We start from the raw sequence: 20951 nt of genomic DNA on the forward strand, positions 1-20951 counted from the left end.
ATTATTAAATTATGTAGTCTAACCTATAAATTATTGTAGGGCAGGAGGAACCCCTCTTTTATCTTATAAATATGCTTAGCTACCAGCATGGCATCAAGATGACTGGTGATCAATTAAAAATCCCTATATTCAAGACTGTTTAAATGTAACCTGTATTTCTTTATAGGTCTGATGACCTGGAAGGCCATTTCTAAATTACACGACCACTTAATATCTATATACACTACAGACTTATTAAAGACCTGCTGTTGGATAGCTTTATTCATAAAATGACCCCTTTATATTTCTTTTCTAAGAGCGCTCTTTATTTGTGCTGTCACTTTATTACCCTCTTGCCATTCATGCAGATGTATATGTAATTTAGGTATTTTCTTATAGATAATCACTAATAAAAACTTAGGATTAAAACCGTCCCGAATATACAGGTATTTTTTGCCAGAAGGCAATTTGTACAAACATGGTAGGTGAATCACTGATGCCACTTTCACCTCAAGGTTAAAAGAGGTCATCATACCAAGCCACATACCAGCGTCCACGGTAGTTGGGCGACATTCACTACTTCATTAGTTCCAATAATGGTAATACGAAGATGACGTTCTCTCTTCCTTGTTATTTAATTGCTTTTAATATGTATATTTGGGTATGTTTGTTTGTTTTTTTGCTACCTATTTTCCATCACTCTTTTTTGCTTCCAAAATGACGTTTTAACGCATTGCGCTCTAGTGCCATCCATTACTGGAATGTCACAGGACACGTGTTACTCCCTAGATTCTTGTCAGACGCCTCTCATCCAGCCAAATCAATCCTCTTGCTTTGCACTCATGAGAGGCAAACACCCTGAAACACGTCTGCAAATTAAGTTTCTGGTTTGGCTTTTATGCTAAGTCATGTGGCAAGACTCATTAAAAGGTCCATGTTGACTTTTAGAATTGTGACATTCAATAGGTGGCACTAGAGTTTAAGTCTTTTTGTATATTTAATTTCCCAGAGGACCATTGCATGGCCAATAAGACTCCTCACACCAGCTTGTCAGGCATGTCATTCTCCACAAGGAGAGTTTACCTCTTAGATTTATGTATTGATTAAAGAAGCACTCCCATCATTTTTTTTTATCATAATATATTGCAATCATCATATTATACAGGACTGTGTACTTACAGTTGCTCATTTTCCCTTGTTACCCAGCTAATTCACATGTTTTCCATTAGGTCTATGACATCTTGTGATTAGAAACTGACTAGCTTCTAAGCTCTATGTAGAAACAGGAGGTCAATTTTCCCTGCACCAGTCAAGAGTCACTGCAAAAGTTAGTGGCAGGACCAAGCACCTGGGTTAGGCGTTGAAGAGTTGAATGATTTCTGCACACGCAAGATATTTCCTGTTTCTACATAGAGGAGATAAGAGAAGGATTAGCTGGGTAGAAAGGCAAAATGAGCAATTGTAAGTACACAGTGCTATATAAAAAGATAAAAACTTTGTATGGAGGGCTTATTTAATGTTAAAGGTTGATAGTGTCTAGAGAGAAACCTAGTACTGCAGTTATTTACCTGCTTACACACACTCTTGGTTTTGTAATTTTACTCTTTCGTGCAGCACTCTATATCTCCGAAATACTTTGTCATTCTTACAATCATGCTATTACTAATGCGAATAATGATACAAATATTGTATTGAAACATAAATGTTTTCTTATCTCCAGCACGTGGAAACATAAGTGAGACTATTCCGAAAAGACACCTTGTTTGGCCTCCGGACATTGTAACAGAACACAACTTCGTTGTCCAGAATTCTTCAAGAGAAAGCCTCAGTACTCAAGCTCTATCTCCACTTTCTCTGAAAGGAGATATACCATGTGATCCCTCTAGTCACATAAACCAATTCTCAGACGCTTCATTAATTATGTCACAGAACCATATTACCAAAAATCTACCCTCGGTGCTGTGTCCTGCAGATCTGTCGTCTGATCCCTCCAATAACCTGAAACATTCTCCTGATCTGTCCCATATTTATACAGAAAGCATGGGGGGTAAAAGGTTTTCGTGTTCAGCATGCGGGAAGTGGTTTACACAGAAGTCTAATCTCATCGTGCATCAGAGAATTCATACAAGAGAGAAGCCATTTTCGTGTTTGGAATGTGGGAAATGTTTCAGTCACAAGTCAAATCTCGTTCAACATCGGAGAATTCACACAGGCCAAAGGCCACATACGTGTTCAGAGTGTGGCAAATGCTTTATTAAAAAGGCCGATCTTGTTAAACACCAGAGGACACATGGATTGGTGAGGCCGTTTTCATGTTCAGAATGTGGGAAATGTTTCACACTGAAATCAGACATGGTCAGACATGAGAGAAACCACACGGGGCAGAGGCCATTTATTTGTTCAGAGTGTGGAAAATGTTTTTCCTTAAAGTCAGATCTTGGCAGACATGAGAGAATCCACTCGGGTCACAAGCCCTTCTCATGTTCCTACTGTGGAAAGTGCTTCACCCTCAAATCGAATCTTCTCACACATCAGAGAATCCACACAGGAGAGAAGCCATATTCCTGTGTTGTGTGCAATAGATCTTTTACTCACAAATCAAATCTTGTTCAGCATCAGAGAATCCATGCAGGAGAAGGACACGTTACAGGCAATGAACATGGTAATTGTTCGTTTTTTTTGTTTTTTTTTAATTAGAAGTGTCACTTAGGGCCTTTACTGTCTATAGGGTCTTATGTAATATGTCTTGCATGAAAAGGTAAGCACGTGCAGTTTTAAAGGAGATATGAGATAAACATATACCTCATAATTCCAGATAAGTATATTTAGCTGGTAAATTGCACATTAAATGGATTGTACCCTACTCAGACAACCCCTTCTTAAATACTACCCCCCAGTTTAAACATAAGTCACCTTTCACTTCGGTGCAATCACAGCGATGTCGGTGCCATGTCTTCCAGGACTCGCTTGATAATGGCTGCTGTGCTCAGAGGGGCATACATAACAATAAGTGGTTGCTGATGGACTGCTTTGTTCACACTTCCTTCAGATGAACCTTGTATGTCCAAAAAACCTGTGAGAACTGCAGTTAATTAGAGGCCAGTGGTTGGCTGCAGTGCTCACGCAGTGTAATGTCACGCATGGGCTTGTTCGAGTAGTAGACAACCCCTTTAATTGAAAAATTAGTGATTAGTATGCGTATATCAAAAGTTCCTGAGAGTAGCCAATGACTGTAACTATAGTGGTATCTGTACATAAGAAATTGATTGCCCTAATTAGCATAAAGGAAGATGCAAAGTAAATCAATAAATTATTCCTCTGTTAGTGGTAGAGAAGACAACGTTAAAGTGGTATTCCCATCTCTAATATTCTATCCCAATATGTAGTAGGTGTAATAATACCATCAGCCAATACCTCCAATTAGAAATGTAGTATAGTTTTTCTGATTCGCCATGTCTCTTTCCTCATGTGCAGGCATTGCAGGACCTTAAGTATCCAATGGTTACAACCATTAGCAAGTAGCTAACTGTCACTATATCAATGGTCGTAACCATGGATACCGAAGGTCTTGCAATGCCTGCCCATAAGGAATGAGGCATTGCACATCAGAAAAACTATACTCCATTTCCAATTGGAAGTGTTTTGTAATATTATTCTTACACCTACTACATTTTTGGCATAGGATCTTGGAGATGGGAATACCTCTTTAATACTGAAATCAGATCGCACATGTAAGAAAAATCATCTCCATGTAGCCCACAAGGAGAACTCTTCACTTTGGTAAAGCATTCCTCAAGATATCGATTCTTAGAACTGTAGGTAAAGGTAGAGATTTCAACCCTCTCATAAACCGGGCTATTTTTCGTTTTTTCCTCCTATTCCTCCAAGAACCATAACTATTTTATTTTTACATCCACATAACCATATGAGGGCTTATTGTACTTTTGAATGACACCATCATTTTATGATGTACTGGAAAGGGAAAAAAATTCTAAGTGGGTTGAAATTGCAAAAAAACATTGTTACTGATACTATTTTGGGGTAGATACAATGTTTTGATTGCAAAAAAAATGCTATGAGAGACATTGTTGCATCAGCTAAAAACCTGTAATTCTGGCAGTTCGATTTTTATTTCACGTTACGCTGTTTAATTAATTTTATATTTTGATAGATCGAACTTTTACAAAAGCAGCAATACCAAATATGTGTTGTTGTTTTTTTTTGCTTTACTTTTAATGGGGCAAAAGGGAGTGATCGGAACTTTTGTATTTTTTTTTTTTCATTTTTTTTTTATAGTTTTAAATGTTTTTTTGTTTTTTTTTACTGTATTTGTATGTCCACTTAGCCCTCTTTCACAATCTGTACAGGATACATCAAAATGTTGAAATGACGGATCCTGTGCAGATTATAAAAAAACGTGTGCACTGGGCCCGTTTTTCTGACGGACCCGTCGAGCCTATGTGCACCTGTTGTGTATGCGTCTTCGCTGCGGTTTTCTGCTGCGAAAACGCATACACAACAAAACCCATGTTAAAAATTAAAAACAAAATAAAAAAATCGCAATATTCTCACCTTCCGGCGTCCCGCACAGCATTATCAATGTTCGCGATGCTCCCAGCAGCTGGCGTTCCCAGTAATGCCTTGCGAGACAATGACCTCTGATGACGTAGCGGTCTTGCGAGACCGCTACGTAATCACAGGTCATTATCTCGCTATGCATCACTGGGAACCGGAGCTGCCGGCAGCATCGTGAGCATTGGGAAGGCTGCAGGGGGCTGCGCGGGATGCCGGAAGGTAAGAATATCTTGTTTTGGTTTTTTTTTATTATTATTATTTTTATCATGGGTTGTGTTGTGTATGTGTTTTCGCAGCAAGAAACCGCGGCGAAGACGCATACACAACGTGTGCACATAGCCTTCTAGGATGCACTGGAACAGTCAAGAAAACGGCTCCAGTGCACCCGCTTTTTACAATCCGCACAGGATCCTTCTTTTCAACATTTTGATGGATCCTGTGCAGATTGTAAAAATGGAACTGTGAAAGAAGCCTTAGGGGACTTGAACCTGCTATCTTCTGATCATCTGTACTATACAATTAATGCATAAGCACTCCTATGTATAGCGGAAAATCACAGTCTCCTATGAACTCCAGCTAACCGCTAGCTTTTACAATCATGACAGCTCATCGGTGCCCTGTGATCACTTAATGGGCGCGCTGATGATTGCATGGAATGAAGCACTCCCCCCCCACCCCCCTTCCCCACCGGCACTTGTTATCAGAGGTTGAGAGCAGCAATTAACATCTGAGGCTAAATAATTCTTTAACTGTACGTTATATGTAGGGGAAGGGGTTAAGGAAGACAACATAAAATGGGATCATATACATAATGGTTTAGTAAATCTAGGCCGTAAATCGTCAGATTATTCTATCGTGACCTCCAAGCTTCAGGTAAATTAATTTTGTTACTTTTCATATAGAATTTTCTTAGAATTTCCATATGTTTAGTAGACTGGCTAAGAGTTTGCCAGATGTTGTAACTAGACTTGGCTGAAACCTGTGAAATTCCTAATGCTTCCAGGGCTGTACACTAAAATAACTTGTGATCATATTTCAAGGAATTTCAATCCCACGATCATAGAGCTGGTATTTAGAAGCTTATAATGCAGTCAATCTGCATTCAAAATTGAAAATGACTAGAAGTCATTGGAGGTGAAGCCCATCATCCTAAACTCTAGTCTGGTCCTGTAATAGGATTCCGCCATTGTATCAAGTCGGCGGAAGCTTTTAGATACGGCTCAGTCACAAATTACAAACCACGGAAAGTTAGCGAGAGCGGGATCAATGAGTGCTTACTCCATAAAAGTCATCAACACTGCTGACTAAACTCAGAATTCTGAATTTCTGGTATTAACTGTGCCGAGGTCTTGAAGGGGCTGTCCAGCCTTAGGCTTCACTCTGTGACTCCAGACTTGCGAATCCTTACATTGCAGGGCTGTGATGATTCTATGGTGGTGGGGGCGCATGATCGCAAGTATGCAATTTGCATGTATACGTACGGTCACATGTCGACTACATGGGCACGGTATTGTTCAATGCAAGTATACTGAACAAGGCCGGATATTCAAATTGCATACTTGCGGTCATGTGACCACCCGCTCTTGGCACCAGAGAATCCTCATATTGCACATGACCTAAGGATTCACAAATCTGCAGTCATATAGAGTGAAGCCTAAGGCCGGACAACACCTTCAATGGCATAGAGTTAATGATTGAGCAGCCTGTGCGCCCAGAGCGATGTAGTACGGATCTCTGTGTGCATCGATTACGCGATCTACCTGGGTAAATGGGCAACTAAATCAACTCCAATTAGTAAATGTTTTCCATCGGCAATCATTCAGTGCCGCCGGTACGTTCTTATAAAGCCTGGATGCCGTTCTGTGTCTGATCACAACCTATTTGGTCACTGTGTTTACTACAGATGAAAGCGGTAAGAGAAATAGAACAGAGAGCACTCCCAGTCCGCCATGCTTCCCGGATGGTCCCGAGGACAACCACAAAGCTCCAGCACAGGACTATCAGGTAGATTGATGTGTCCATGTCTGTATGAATTGTATAGGCCGTGTGACTTATTTTCACTGGTATTGTGTTAAATGTTTGCATGTAGGGTGAAAGGTTCCTGAACATTAAAGTTGAAGATCTAGATGATGATGTTGACGCATCCATGATGGGCAATCATCACTTCATGGCGATGGAACACTCTACAGATCTCTACAATGGTAAGCAATGCCGGCCAAATGCTGAAAATAATCCTGTGCTTTGTCTAATCAGAAGCCCCCTAGAATACTGGAATATCTAAAAGACTTGGGGACCTACCATAAAGAAGGCCGTGTCTAACTGTGCCCTTAACCTTGGCGTTTGTGTGATTTAGGATGTTGTTTGGCTCATGTAATATTAGGTGTAAATCTGGAAAAGTAAAATAATGCGGTCAATTTTTTTTTTAGTTTCACCGTCAATCCAGTTAACCCCTTTTTGACGTGGCCAAATTTCATTTTTTGATATTTTTTTTTTTTTCCTCTACTTCCAAGAGCCATAACTTTTTTTTACGTTTTCATGCACATAGATGTATGAGGGTTTCCAAAATTGCAGGAAAACAAATGCAATTCTGACATTGTTTTGGGAAATTGTTTTTACGCCGCATATTGACCTGGCATCATGATTGTAAATATAGCGTTAAGTGAGAATTTTAAAGCATAACCTTTTATTGGGTCATTTGTGAAATCGGAAACCTGGTCAAAGTCCCACGTGGTACAAAAGGACATGACGTATCGAACACACTAACACAATAATCAATAAAAACACACATACACCCCCTGGTATGCCACACCCAGCGTCATAAGTAATGACCAGTTGTCTACTAGTCTAATTTGGCAAAGAAACAATGATAATGTATAATCATGGAGGATAGACCAGTGTCACTTTATGTGGTTATAACTCTGGAATGCTTCAACAGATCCCAGTGATTTTGAGATTGGTAGTATAGAATAGTGTGATTCAATGATTTCCCACTGTAAATTTCCTCTGTCATATATTGTCAACAGGTTAACAGCCGCTGGCGGAGCTCCGCTCCACTTGTGGCTGTTAGAGGCATATGATGGCTGAATCATACTGCCATCATCATCCAGTTTCTGAGCCTGCGTCAGTCAAGGAGCAAACATACTGTATGACATACTTGTACATCATATATGGGTAAGGGATTCAACTCCCACTCTTAATAATGAGAATAATATATTTGGACTTATCCAGTGAAGCTACACTATTTTCCAAATTATTATGCAAATTACATTTTTCTCCGATTTTTCTAAATGGTCACTCCAAATGACAGTCAGTCTAATAAAAGTCATCACCCGTTAGATTATACATCGAATTTTATTGAAGAAACCTCCCAATGATAACAGCATAATCTCCAATATGAATAAAAACTCAAAATGAACTGTTCCAAATTATTAGGCACAGTAGAATTTCTAAACATTTGATATGTTTTAAAGAACTGAAAATGCTCATTTGTGGAATTTGCAGCATTAGGAGGTCACATTCACTGAACAAAAAAGCTATTTAACTCCAAAACATCCTAACAGGCCAAGTTTCATGTTAGCATAGGAACCCTTCTTTGATATCACCTTCACAATTCTTGCATCCATTGAACTTGTGAGTTTTTGGAGAGTTTCTGCTTGTATTTCTTTGCATGAAGTCAGAATAGCCTCCCAGAGCTGCTGTTCTGATGTGAATGGCCTCCCACCCTCATAGATCTTTTGCTTGATGATACTTCAAAGGTTCTCTATAGGGTTGAGGTCAGGGGAAGATGGTGGCCAAGCCATGACTTTATCTCCTTTTATGCCCATAGCAGCCAATGACTCAGAGGTATTCTTTGCAGCATGAGATGGGGCATTGTCATGCATGAAGGTGATTTTGCTCCTGAAGGCACGTTTCTGCTTTTTATACCATGGCAGAAAGTTGTCAGTCAGAAACTCTATATATTTTTCAGAGGTCATTTTCACACCTTCAGGAACCTTAAAGCGTCCTACCAGCTGTTTCCCCATGATTCCGGCCCAAAATATGATTCCTCCACCTCCTTGCTGACGTTGCAGCCTTGTTGGGACATGGTGGCCATCCACCAACCATCCACTACTCCATCCATCTGGACCATCCAGGGTTGCTCGACACCCATCAGTAAACAAGACTGTTTGGAAATTAGTCTTCTTGTATGTCTGGGCCCACTGCATCCGTTTCTGCTTGAGAACACTGTTTAGGGGTGGCCGAAGAGTAGATTTATGAACCAAAGCAAGTCTTTGAAGGATCCTACACCTTGAAGTTCGAGGGACTCCAGAGGCACCAGCAGCTTCAAATATCTGTTTGCTGGTGTGTAATGGCTTTTTAGCAGATTAATCTGATGAGCTTGCCTGGCAGAAACCTTCCTCATAATGCCTTCATTAGCACGAATACATCTGTGCTCAGATTCAGCCTCAAATCTCTTAACAGTACAATGATCACGCTTAAGTTTTCGGAAAATATCTAATGTTTTCATCCCTTGACCAAGGCATTGCACTATTTGATGCTTTTAGGCAGCAGAGAGATCCTTTTTCTTTCCCATGTTACTTGAAAACTGTGGCCTGCTTAATAACGTGGATCATCATTTTTAAGTAGTTTTCCTTTAATTAGAATCACCTGGAAAACCAATTATCGCGTGTTTAACCCCTTACCGGCATCGGACGTACTATACCGTCCGATGCCGGCTCCCCTGCTTTGATGCAGGGCTCCGCGGTGAGCCCGCACCAAAGCCGGGACATGTCAGCTGTTTTGAACAGCTGACATGTGCCCGTAATAGGCGCGGGCAGAATCGCGATCTGCCCGCACCTATTAACTAGTTAAATGCCGCTGTCAAACGCAGACAGCGGCATTTAACTACCGCTTCCGGCCGGGCGGCCGGAAATGACGTCATCGCCGACCCCCGTCACATGTCCGGGGGTCGGCGATGCGTCTCCATTGTAGCCATAGAGGTCCTTGAGACCTCTATGGTTACTGATTGCCCATCGCTGTGAGCGCCACCCTGTGGTCGGCGCTCACAGCACACGTGCAATTCTGCTACATAGCAGCGATCAGCAGATCGCTGCTATGTAGCAGAGCCGATCGGCTTGTGCCTGCTTCTAGCCTCTCATGGAGGCTATTGAAGCATGGCAAAAGTTAAAAAAAAAAGTTTAAAAAAATGTGAAAAAAATAAAAAAAACATAAAAGTTTAAATCACCCCCCTTTCGCCCCAATCAAAATAAATCAATAAAAAAAATATCAAATCTACGCATATTTGGTATCGCCGCGCTCAGAATTGCCCGATCTATCAAATAAAAAAAAGTATTAACCTGATCGCTAAACAGCGTAGCGGGAAAAAAACTCGAAACGCCAGAATTACGTTTTTTTGGTCGCCGCGACGTTGCATTAAAATGCAATAACGGGCGATCAAAAGAACGTATCTGCACCGAAATGCTATCATTAAAAACGTCATCTCGGCACGCAAAAAATAAGCCCTCAACCGACCCCAGATCACGAAAAATGGAGACGCTACGAGTATCGGAAAATGGCGCAATTTTTTTTTTATTTTTTTTTAGCAAAGTTTGGAATTTTTTTTCACCACTTAGATAAAAAATAACCTAGTCATGTTTGGTGTCTATGAACTCGTAATGACCTGGAGAATCATAATGGCAGGTCATTTTTAGCATTTAGTGAACCTAGCAAAAAAGCCAAACAAAAAACCAATGTGGGATTGCACTTTTTTTGCAATTTCACCGCACTTGGAATTTTTTTCCCGTTTTCTAGTACACGACATGTTAAAACCAATGATGTCGTTCAAAAGTACAACTCGTCCCGCAAAAAATAAGCCCTCACATGGCCAAATTGACGGAAAAATAAAAAAGTTATGGCTCTGGGAAGGAGGGGAGCGAAAAACGAACACGGAAAAACGAAAAATCCCCTGGTCATGAAGGGGTTAAGATTGATTTCAGTGATCCATTGAGCCCTGACACACAATAACATCCATAAGTTTATTTGAAAACCAAAACAATTAAATCTTTATGACACTTAAATCCAATTTGCATGTTAATTTGGAACACTGTGTATATACAGCAAAAGGGAGTAGATGAAGAAATCCGGAAACATCAGTTTATTGGCACACTGTCTAACCGTGCGGGAACATGGTCTGATCATACCACAGCTCCTGGGAGGGGAGGACGCACAAGTGTATATAGACCTCGTAGCATAGCAGGTAACACATTTCCCTATCTGTTTTATCACAACAGCTAGTGCTTCTGGCAAAAATTTTCGGGTCTCCTTGAGACTCCACCCAGACTCTACCCCAGCTACGCCTACGCCCTTCGAACCATCCACAGACCCACTGCCAAATCTTGGAAAAACTTCACTTCTGCACCATGTCCTCACTAAACACACATTAACAGTTCCCATCAAACACTGCATCACATACAGTGGGGAAAATAAATATTTGATACACTGCCGACAGAATCTTAAAATAAAAACCAGGAAATCACATTGTAATGATTTTTAAATAGTTAAATTGCAATTTACTGCATAAAATAAATTTAATTACCTACCAACCATCAAGAATTCTGGCTCTCCCTGACCTGTAAGTTTTTCTTTAAGAAGCCCTCCTACTCTGCACTTATTGCCTGTATTAATTGCACCTGTTGAATTTGTTATCTGTATAAAAGACACCTGTCCACAACCTCAATCACACTCCACCCTCTGCACCATGGCCAAGACCAAAGAGCTGTCTACGGACACCAGTAGATCTGCACAAGGCTGGGATGGGCTACAGGACTATAGGCAACCAACTTGGTGAGAAGGCAACAACTGTTGGCACAATTATTATTAAATGGAAGAAACACAAGATAACTATCAATCTTCCTCAGTCTGAGGCTCCATGCAAAAGGTCAGGAATCAGATTAGAACTACATGGGAGGATCTGGTAAATGACCTGAAGAGAGCTGGGACCATAGTCTCAAACATTACCTTTAGTATCATACTACACCGTCATGGATTAAAATCCTGCATGGCACATAAGGTCCCCCTGCTCACGTCAGCACATGCCCATGCATGTTTGAAGTTTGGCAATTATCAGCTGGATGATCCAGAGGATGCATAGGAGAAGGTCATGTGGTCAGATGAGACCAAAATAGAACTTTTTGGTGTCATCTCCACTTTCTGTGTTTGAAGGAAGAAGGATGAGTACAACCCCCAAGAACACCGTCTCAACAATGAAGCATTGTGGGGGAACCATCATACTTTGGGGGTGCTTTTCTGCAAAGGGGACAAGGACGACTGCATCGTATTGAAGGTAGGATTCGTGATGAGCGAGTGTACTCGTTGCTCAGGTTTTCGCAAGCATGCTCGGGTGGTCTCCAGAGTATTTGTAAGTGCTCGGAGATTTAGTTTTCATTGCCTCAGCTGCATGATTTACAGCTGATGGACCTCTTGAATACTTGTGGGGATTGCCCAGCAGCTAGGCAGCCTCCACGTGTACTCAGGCTCACTAGCAGCCGTAAATCATGCAGCTGTGTCAACAAAAACTAAATCTCCGAGCAGTTACAAATACTTGGAGACCACCCGAGCGTACTCGAGAAAACCTGAGCAACGAGTACACTCGCTCATCACTAGGGAGGATGGATGGGGTCAGGTATTGTGAGATTTTGTCCAACAACCTCCTTACCTAAGTAAGAGCATTGAAGATGGATCGTGTGCTGGGTCTTCCAGCATGACAATGACCTGAAACACACAACCAGGGCAGTTAAGTAATGGCTCAGTATTTCAAGGTCCTAGAGTGACTTAGCCAAACTCCAGACCTGAACCCAGAATAAAGTCCTTTAATTGAAAAAATGACAGACTCCTTTAATAATCTCAATTAAACCATACTTACGGCCTTGCCTAATTCCACCGAAGCCCTCGTTCTTCTGTAATAATCCAAAAATAATAAAACAATATACCATATTAGAGAAAAGGGGGAGAAGCCAGCGCTGCTTATGGTCAGAACGCAATACATAAAGTGCACATGCACATATTGATTTCTAACTGTTTCAAAATTAGGCATTTAGGAAACAATTGATCAATTCTTTGAGCCATCCCGCCACGCCAAGGTATTCTCATAATGGGGCAGTCCTAATCTACTTTTTATTTTATATTCGCCATTTCATTACGGCCTCCTAAATGTATTAAAAGAAAGACCACATTAAATGCAAACTGTACCTGAAGCATTTCTGAATCACTCCCATGGCGCCAGAAAGGGCGAGCGCAGATAAAGACCGACCAGGTCCGGGTAAGATGTCCGAACATTTCAGATCTGGCCTCCACACTGCCAAAACAGCACCACAGATGAAGGATGAGACTGGCTCAGAACACAGGTGCACAATTAAACAGAGCCTGGGGAAGGGCAGGGCTGCTGTGTGTATGTGTGTACAGCAGCCTATATCAATCACAGTGAACACAGAAAGAATGGTGTACATAACCCAGCACGCACGGCAACAGTGGTGGTCAACCACAATCCAATGTCAAATTAGAGAAAAGGGGGAGAAGTCAGCGCTGCTTATGGTCAGAAAGCAATATATAAAGTGCACATGCACATATTGATTTCTAACTGTATTTCAAAATGAGACATTTAGCAAACAATTGATCAATTCTTTGAGCTACCCCGCCACGCCAAGGCATTCTCATAATGGGGCAGTCCAACTCTAATTTTTTTTATTCACTGTGCCATTACGGCCTCCTAAATGTATTAAAAGAATGACCACATTAAATTCAAACTGTACATGAAGCGTTTATGAAGCTGACCACCACTGTTGCCGGGCGCGCTGGGTTATGCACGCCATTCTTTGTTTTCTTTGTGATTGATCTAGGCTGCTGTACACCCAAACAGCAGCCCTGCCCTGCCCCAGACTCGGTTTGATTTGTGCACCTGTGACTGGGCCTGTCTCACTCTTATCTGTGGTGCTGGCAGGCAGTGTGGAGGTCAGATCTGAAATGTCTGTTTGGACCTGGTCGACCTTTATCTGCGCGTACCCTTTCTGGCGCTATGGGAGTGATTCTGAAACGCTATAGGTACAGTTTGCATTCAATATGGTCCCGCTTTTGATACATTTTAGGAGGCACAGCGAATATAAAAAAGGTAAAGTGGGATTAATGTGGTCTTGCTTCCAACACATTTAGGAGGCCGTAATGGCACAGCGAATATAAAAATTGTAGAGTAGGACTGCCCCATTATGAGAATGCCTTGGCGTGGCGGGGTGGCTCAAAGAATTGATCAATTGTTTGCTAAATGTCTCATTTTGATATACAGTTAGAAATTAATATGTGCATGTGTAATTTTTGTATTGCGTTCTGACCATAAGCAGCGCTGGCTTCTCCCCTTTTATTTTAACAATGTACCATACTTGTTCGTTGTTTTGTCCCACACCGTAATCCATGTCTGGGGGAAAAACAGTTTGCAACCTGGATGGTGCCAAGATGCGACTGTCCAGGCTGAGAACCACTGGGTAACGAACTGCTGCGAGTGCCGCGTCAGTGACTGGCGGTGATGTCGCGGAGGCTGTGTTCCCAGCTGGGCTAAACTGCGGTGACTTCGGTGACATCCCCGCTAGCACAGTGAGAAAAACTGACATACATAGGAGCTCTGTCTATAGTGTCGGTGTACAGTAACATTATACACAGGAGCTCTGTATGTAGTGTGGGTCTACAGTTACAGTGATCACCTGTGACATTATACACAGGAGCTCTGTACATAGTGTCAGTGTATGGTGTAAGTGTACAGGTAATACTGACTCACCAGTGACGTTTCTAGGTGAAGATATTCATCTTTGTTTCTTCATCCAGTGCAGACCGCAATCGCTCATCTCTGCAGAAAATAACAGACTGTTATCTAGAGCACATTCCACAATTTATCCACTGCGGGAAAAAAAAGCGAGTGTCATCCTTAACAGTAACAGGACCTCCCCCACTGAAAAACATAACCTCAAAAATAAAATACATCACAGCAGTAATAATATCCCTTAATTAGCCCCTGCAGTAATAATGTCCCACATCCTGCCCCATGTGTCTTCCCTTCTTGCCCCCATATTGTTGATTTCAGTACAACAAAGTAAACTGCCCCCATAAAGTTACAGAAAAAAAAGTGTCTCCCTACCTGGCCACTGTTCAACAGCGTCCTCTTCTCTTCATCCATTTCAGATTCTATCACCCGGCGCATGACAGTGACGTCACCTGCCGGCCTCTGATTGGCTGTTACCTGTTTCAAATCTATCAATGGATTTCAACTGAATGTGCTTCAAAGGATGCACATTCAGATACTGAGCCAGCCGAATCCTGCTGCTCGGGCCCGGTGAGCAGTCGGGTCAGGTCCGGGCCCACCTCTGCTCATCGGGCCCAATACGCCAGTAAGGGCAGTAATGCGTGTGTTACATAAACCTGTCAGGTTCTTTGCACACATTTGATCAAATTATGTGAGCCCATCTACCAGCAACAGTCACTGTTTTCAAAAACTGTTATTTTAGTTACAGCAAAGTATTGCTGGATCTTAATTCATATGAAGTGTAGGCACAGAGAGAGAGTTGAATTTTTTTAGCTTGAGTCCATCAAAAGAGGGTACCTTATTGGTAGATAGGCTGACATAATTTGATCAACGTTTTTATGTATGTAGCTATAGTGTTTCATGTTAATAATACCTTTTCTCCCCTGAAAAAAGAAAAGGTCTTATATTGTTTTTTAGCTCTGAAAGATGGGTTACGGCTTATTTTCAGGGGATGTCTTATTTTTTTTTCTGTGAACAACAATCCACATATATTTTTAAACCAAAAATCAACATTTATTAACCCCTTACTGACCTCGGACAGAATACTACGTCCGAGGTCAGTACCCCCGCTTTAAGGTGGGCTCCGGCGGTGATCCCACCTCAAAGCTGTGACATGTCAGCTGTTTTGAACAGCTGACATGTGCCCGCAATAGGCGCGGGTGGAATCGCGATCCGCCCGCACCTATTAACTAGTTAAATGCCACTGTCAAACTCAGACAGCGGCATTTAACAAGTGCTTCTGGCCATCGCGTTGACCCCCGTCCCATGATCGTCATGACAACCAGAGGTCTCCTGGAGACCTCTATTGTTGTTGATGCCAGATTGCTGTGAGTGCCACCCTGTGGTCGGAGCTCATAGCAATTCAGTAGTTCTACATAGGAGCATCGCTTCTATGTAGCAGAGCCGATCAGGCTATGCCAGCTTCTAGCCTCCCATGGAGGCTATTGAAGCATGGCAAACGTAAAAAAAAAATGTTTTTAAAAATATGAAAAAAAAAATCTATAAGTTCAAATCACGTCCCTTTCGCCCCATTCAAAATAAAATAATAAAAAAATCAAACCTACACATATTTGGTATTGGCCGCATTCAAAATCGCCCGATCAAAAAAAAATTAACCTGATCGCTAAACGGCGTAGCGAGAAAAAAATCAAAACGCCAGAATTATGGTTTTTTTTGGTCGCCATGACATTGCATTAAAATGCAACAACGGGCGATCAAAAGAATGTATCTGCACCAAAATGGTATCATTAAAAACCTCAGCTCAGCACGCAAAAAGTAAGTCGTCACCTAACCCGAGATCACGAAAAGTGGAGATGCTACAGGTATCAGAAAATTGCTAAAAAAAAAAAAAATTGCACAAAGTTTGGAATTTTTTTTCACCACTTAGATAAAAAATAACCTAGACATGTTTGGTGTCTATGAACTTGTAATGACCTGGAGAATCATGATGGCAGGATAGTTTTAGTAGTGAACCTAGCAAAAAAGCCAAACAAGAAACAAGTGTGGGATTGCACTTTTTTTTGCAATTTCACCGCACTTGGATTTTTTTTCCCATTTTCTAGTACACGACATGGTAAAACTAATGGTGTCGTTCAAAAGTATGCCCTCACATGGCCATATTGACAGAAGAATAAAAAAAGTTATGGCTCTGGAAAGGAAGGGAGCGAAAAACAAAAACACAAAAAAGCTCCAGGGGTTAAGGGGTTAAAATATGATTGTCATCACACGCGCACGCTGCATATATGGTACATCAGCCAGCCTGTGTCAGTTCCTTTATACTCCCGTAGTTAAAGGACCTTTGGTGATATCTTGGTTACATGACTGTCATCAAATGTCGATAAGCTGCCTTAACCTTGGAATAGAAACACTGGGGGCTTCTAGGAGAGTTGGGGCACTGAGAATTAGCATAGTTCCCCTAATAACGGCCGTGCATCCCAGCCCATCTCCTCTTCAGTTTCTCTAGACTCCCACAGTTAAAGGATCTTTGATCTGGTCACATGACCGTGATGTCACTTAAGGTCCTTAAGCAGTCTTAAGCTTGGAATAAAAGCGCTTGGGGGTCCCAAGTGTGTGGGGGCCCTGGGCAGTTGCCCAATTTTCTCCCCTCACAACGCTGACTGACCGTAGCTTGGCTTTTTTTTTAGAATAGGGCTTGTATTTCAAGAAACATTTTAAAAATCTAGTAAAATCGTGCTTGTGCTTATTTTCAGAGTAGATCTTATTTTGGGGAAAAACAATATTTCCAGAGTACTATTGCATATACATACATACATACATACATACATACATACATACATACATACAGTGGGGCAAAAAAGTATTTAGTCTCCCACTGTTGATTTCTTCACTCCAAGCTGGTTGGCTATTGCAGATTCAGTCTTCCCAGCCTGGTGCAGGGCTACAATTTTGTTTCTGGTGTCCTTTGACAGCTGTTTGGTCTTCACCATAGTGGAGTTTGGAGTCAGACTGTTTGAGGGTGTGCACAGGTGTCTTTTTATACTGATAACAAGTTTAAACAGGTGCCATTACTACAGGTAATGAGTGGAGGAAAGAGGAGACTCTTAAAGAAGAAGTTACAGGTCTGTGAGAGGCAGAAATCTTGATTGTTTGTTTCTGACCAAATACTTATTTTCCACCATAATATGCAAATAAAATGTTAAAAAAACAGACAATGTGATTTTCTGGATTTTTTTTTCTCAGTTTGTCTCCCATAGTTGAGGTCTACCTATGATGTAAATTACAGACGCCTCTCATCTTTTTAAGTGGTGGAACTTGCACTATTGCTGACTGACTAAATACTTTTTTGCCCCACTGTACATGTATGTGTATATATATATATATATATATATATATATATATATATATATATTTTAAATCCACAATTTCCTTTAAAAGGGGTTTTCTACTACAGGACCACCTCAAGTTAATCATTTCAGGACACCAAGTTTTAAAAAGTCACCTTCTGCATTGGCACCATTCCACTGAAGTTGGCGCAACTGTATTCCGAGAGTAACAAGATTTGTTATGTCACGTGTAGGCTGCAACTCCTCAATATTCTGTTAAGTCAGACGTTCGCTCAGATGAGGTAGTAAAGCTGATGAGTGGCGGCCTATTGGCTGTCGCCCAGTTACTCTACGGAAATGGGTTCCAGAATCGCTGAAACCCTGCCACTACAAAAAGTGAGCTTACACAGTTTTTATTTTAATTTTCGTTCTGAAATGATTAAGATGGGGTTGACCAGCAGTGGACAGCTCCTTTACGAGATTGAATAATCTAAATATATTTTACATACTTTAGGTTATCATGCAAATTATTTATTTTATCTTTAATAGGTCAACCCAACAATAGCAGTATCTCGAAAAGACACCATGTTTGGTCTTCAAATGATGAAACAGAACACAAAGTCATGGGCCAAATTTTTCAAAGAGAAAATATACCACCAGACCTTGAAAATAAAGATCTGTCTTCAAATGCATCACAAAACCATATGGTCCAAAATATACCACCAGTTCTTTACAATGAAGATCTTTCTTCTGATACTTCTGATCGCTTAGAATATTTTCCTGAAGCTTCATATACTATGGCACAAAACCTCATGGCTCAAAGTATATCCCCGATGCTTTACAGTGGAGATATATCATCTGAACACTTGGATCGTTCTTTGGACCCATCCCATATTTATATGCAAAGTGCAGATCTTATAGGGGGCAAAATGTTTCCATGTTTAGAATGTGGGAAATGTTTTACAAGGAAATCAAATCTTATTGTGCACCAGAGAATTCATACAGGTGAGAAGCCAATTGTGTGTTCAATTTGTGGGAAATCTTTTAGTCACATGCAACATCTTGTCGAGCATTGTAGGATTCATACAGACCAAAAGCCACATGCGTGTTCAGATTGTGGGAAAAGTTTTACCCTAAAATCAGATATGGTCAGACATCAGAGAATCCACACAGGGCAGAAACCATTTTCCTGCCCTGAGTGTGGAAAATGTTTTTCCCTGAAGTCAGATCTTGTCAGACATGAGAGAATCCACTCAGGACATAAGCCCTTCTCATGTTCATACTGTGGAAAGTGTTTCACCCTCAAATCAAATCTTCTCACACATCAGAGAATCCACACAGGAGAGAAGCCATATTCTTGTCCAGAGTGTAATAAATCTTTTACACACAGATCAAATCTCATCCAACATCAGAGAATCCATGCTGGAGAAAGGTTGTTTCCTTGTGAACAATGTGGCAAATGTTTCACTCAAAAATCCATTCTTGTTCAGCATCAAAATAGTCACATGGAAGAGAGGCCCACATTACTGTATTCTGACTACACAAAGTATTTACTACAGAAGTCAGATCACACTTTTATGGAAAACTCTTAATAGGTGGTCAGTATTTATTCATATTTAATAAGGTTGTATAGGTTAATTTCTGGAATTGTTCCATTTTATGCAATTGATATTTGAGGAAGACACAATTCAACCTGTTCATTGAACAATCAAAAGGTACAAAATACTTTTAGGAAGCTAAAAAAATTGGACTGTGGAGTTCTATTAAAAAACAGACATGCAGAGGTGTAGAAGTCAATGGCCTAGCAACTGCTATATACAAAATATTTATAACCATGTGCACAAGCCTTTAAAGGTTTCTACCATGCTTTAAAGGGGTTGTCCGGTCCAAATCGATAAGTCTAAAGTTACAATGAGTGACTGCAGAGTTATGAATCTCCCTCCCCCCCAGCGCAGGCACTGATTTCTGAACTGGGACCGATGATATGTTGGGACTGATGTTATACATGCTCCTGGCTGGTGGGTGCACCTATGGAGAGCTGCCACACCCTCAAGTCGGCCATGCCCACTGGATGGCTGCGTCACCAGACGAGGCCAAGTATATTGAGCGAGGCCACAACCACTGGCTAGGTGTATGTATAACTCATACATATCTTCTGGTTCTGGGTTATAAAGCCGTGAATCCCCGCAGAGTATAGTGCGTACACTGGGGGATTCATAAGTCTGCAGTCACAGAGTGACTGCAGACTTGTTGATTTGGACCAGACAACCCCTAAAGTTAACATGATGGTTAGCACGTTGATTTGCCGAGGATTATTACTTGTGATGAGCGAGTGTACTCGTTGCTCGGGTGATCTCCAAGTATTTGTTAATATTCGGATATTAAGTTTTCATCACCTCAGCTGAATGATTTACAGCTATTACCCAGCCTGAGTACATGTGGGGGTTGCCTGGTTGCTAGGGAATCCTCACATGTACTCAGCCTGGCTAGTAGCTGTAAATCATTCAGCTGTGGCGATGAACTTAATCTCCGAACATTAACAAATACTCGGAGATCACCTGAGCGTGCTTGGGAAAACCCGAGCAACGAGTACACTCGCTCAACACTAATTATTACCCTTTGATATAAATAGTCCCTGCCTTTTTACCAAACCACGCCTCTTAGCGAAGCCAAGGTTAATAGATTCACATTCCTGGGTCCTAATAGGTTTATACATTGAGATGGTAGTGGCAACTAGTCATGTTAACTTTCCATCTTATCTGTGCTCCCTCAGACGAGACTTCTGTGTGGCAGTATTATTATTTTATTACATTGCCCTTTAAAAGACACTGATTTTTGATTTATAAGGTTGATGTACTTCATCATTGATCTTATTTCCATACTACAGCGGCAGAGTTTCTTTATATTAGATGTGTTTGGCGCACTAGTTTGACACTTTTCTTTTCTCTCTGATGTCATGTAATTTTTCCATCTGTTCCCACATCTGTTTTAGCTGTTTTTTCTTCCATTACCTCACATTATCATTGTTAGACATTTAATTTTTAATAAAAATTTAATATTTTTGATAAGCTTACCCCTCATGTTTGATTATCGCTCTTTTATGTATACTCTACATTACCTAGATTATTCTATTTACAGTTTCTGTATCTTCTGATTTAGGGTATGTGCACACGTTGTGGATTTGGCTGCGGATCCGCGGTGTACAGTACAATGTAAACCTATGGAAAACAAAATCCGCAGTGCACATGCTGCGGAAAATTCAGTGTGTTAACGCTGCGGTTTATTTTCAGCAG

At 41.1% G+C, this 20951-nt stretch overlaps 1 protein-coding gene across 2 annotated transcripts in view; it reads left to right on the top strand.

Annotated features, from left to right (window-relative positions):
- Window positions 1-20731, top strand: part of LOC138665352 (zinc finger protein 420-like) — a 33769-nt gene extending 13038 nt beyond the window's left edge. For both annotated transcript variants that reach the window (XM_069752751.1, XM_069752752.1), the window contains exons 8-11: window positions 1700-2641; window positions 6458-6558; window positions 6644-6755; window positions 18208-20731. In XM_069752751.1, the coding sequence (XP_069608852.1) occupies window positions 1700-2641; window positions 6458-6558; window positions 6644-6755; window positions 18208-19250 (2198 nt within the window). In that variant the 3' untranslated portion in view covers window positions 19251-20731. The remainder of the gene's footprint in view (window positions 1-1699; window positions 2642-6457; window positions 6559-6643; window positions 6756-18207) is intronic.
- The last annotated feature ends 220 nt before the right edge of the window (window positions 20732-20951 follow it).

Source organism: Ranitomeya imitator, chromosome 2 (genome assembly GCF_032444005.1).
Source record: "Ranitomeya imitator isolate aRanImi1 chromosome 2, aRanImi1.pri, whole genome shotgun sequence".
Taxonomy (NCBI): domain Eukaryota; kingdom Metazoa; phylum Chordata; class Amphibia; order Anura; family Dendrobatidae; genus Ranitomeya; species Ranitomeya imitator.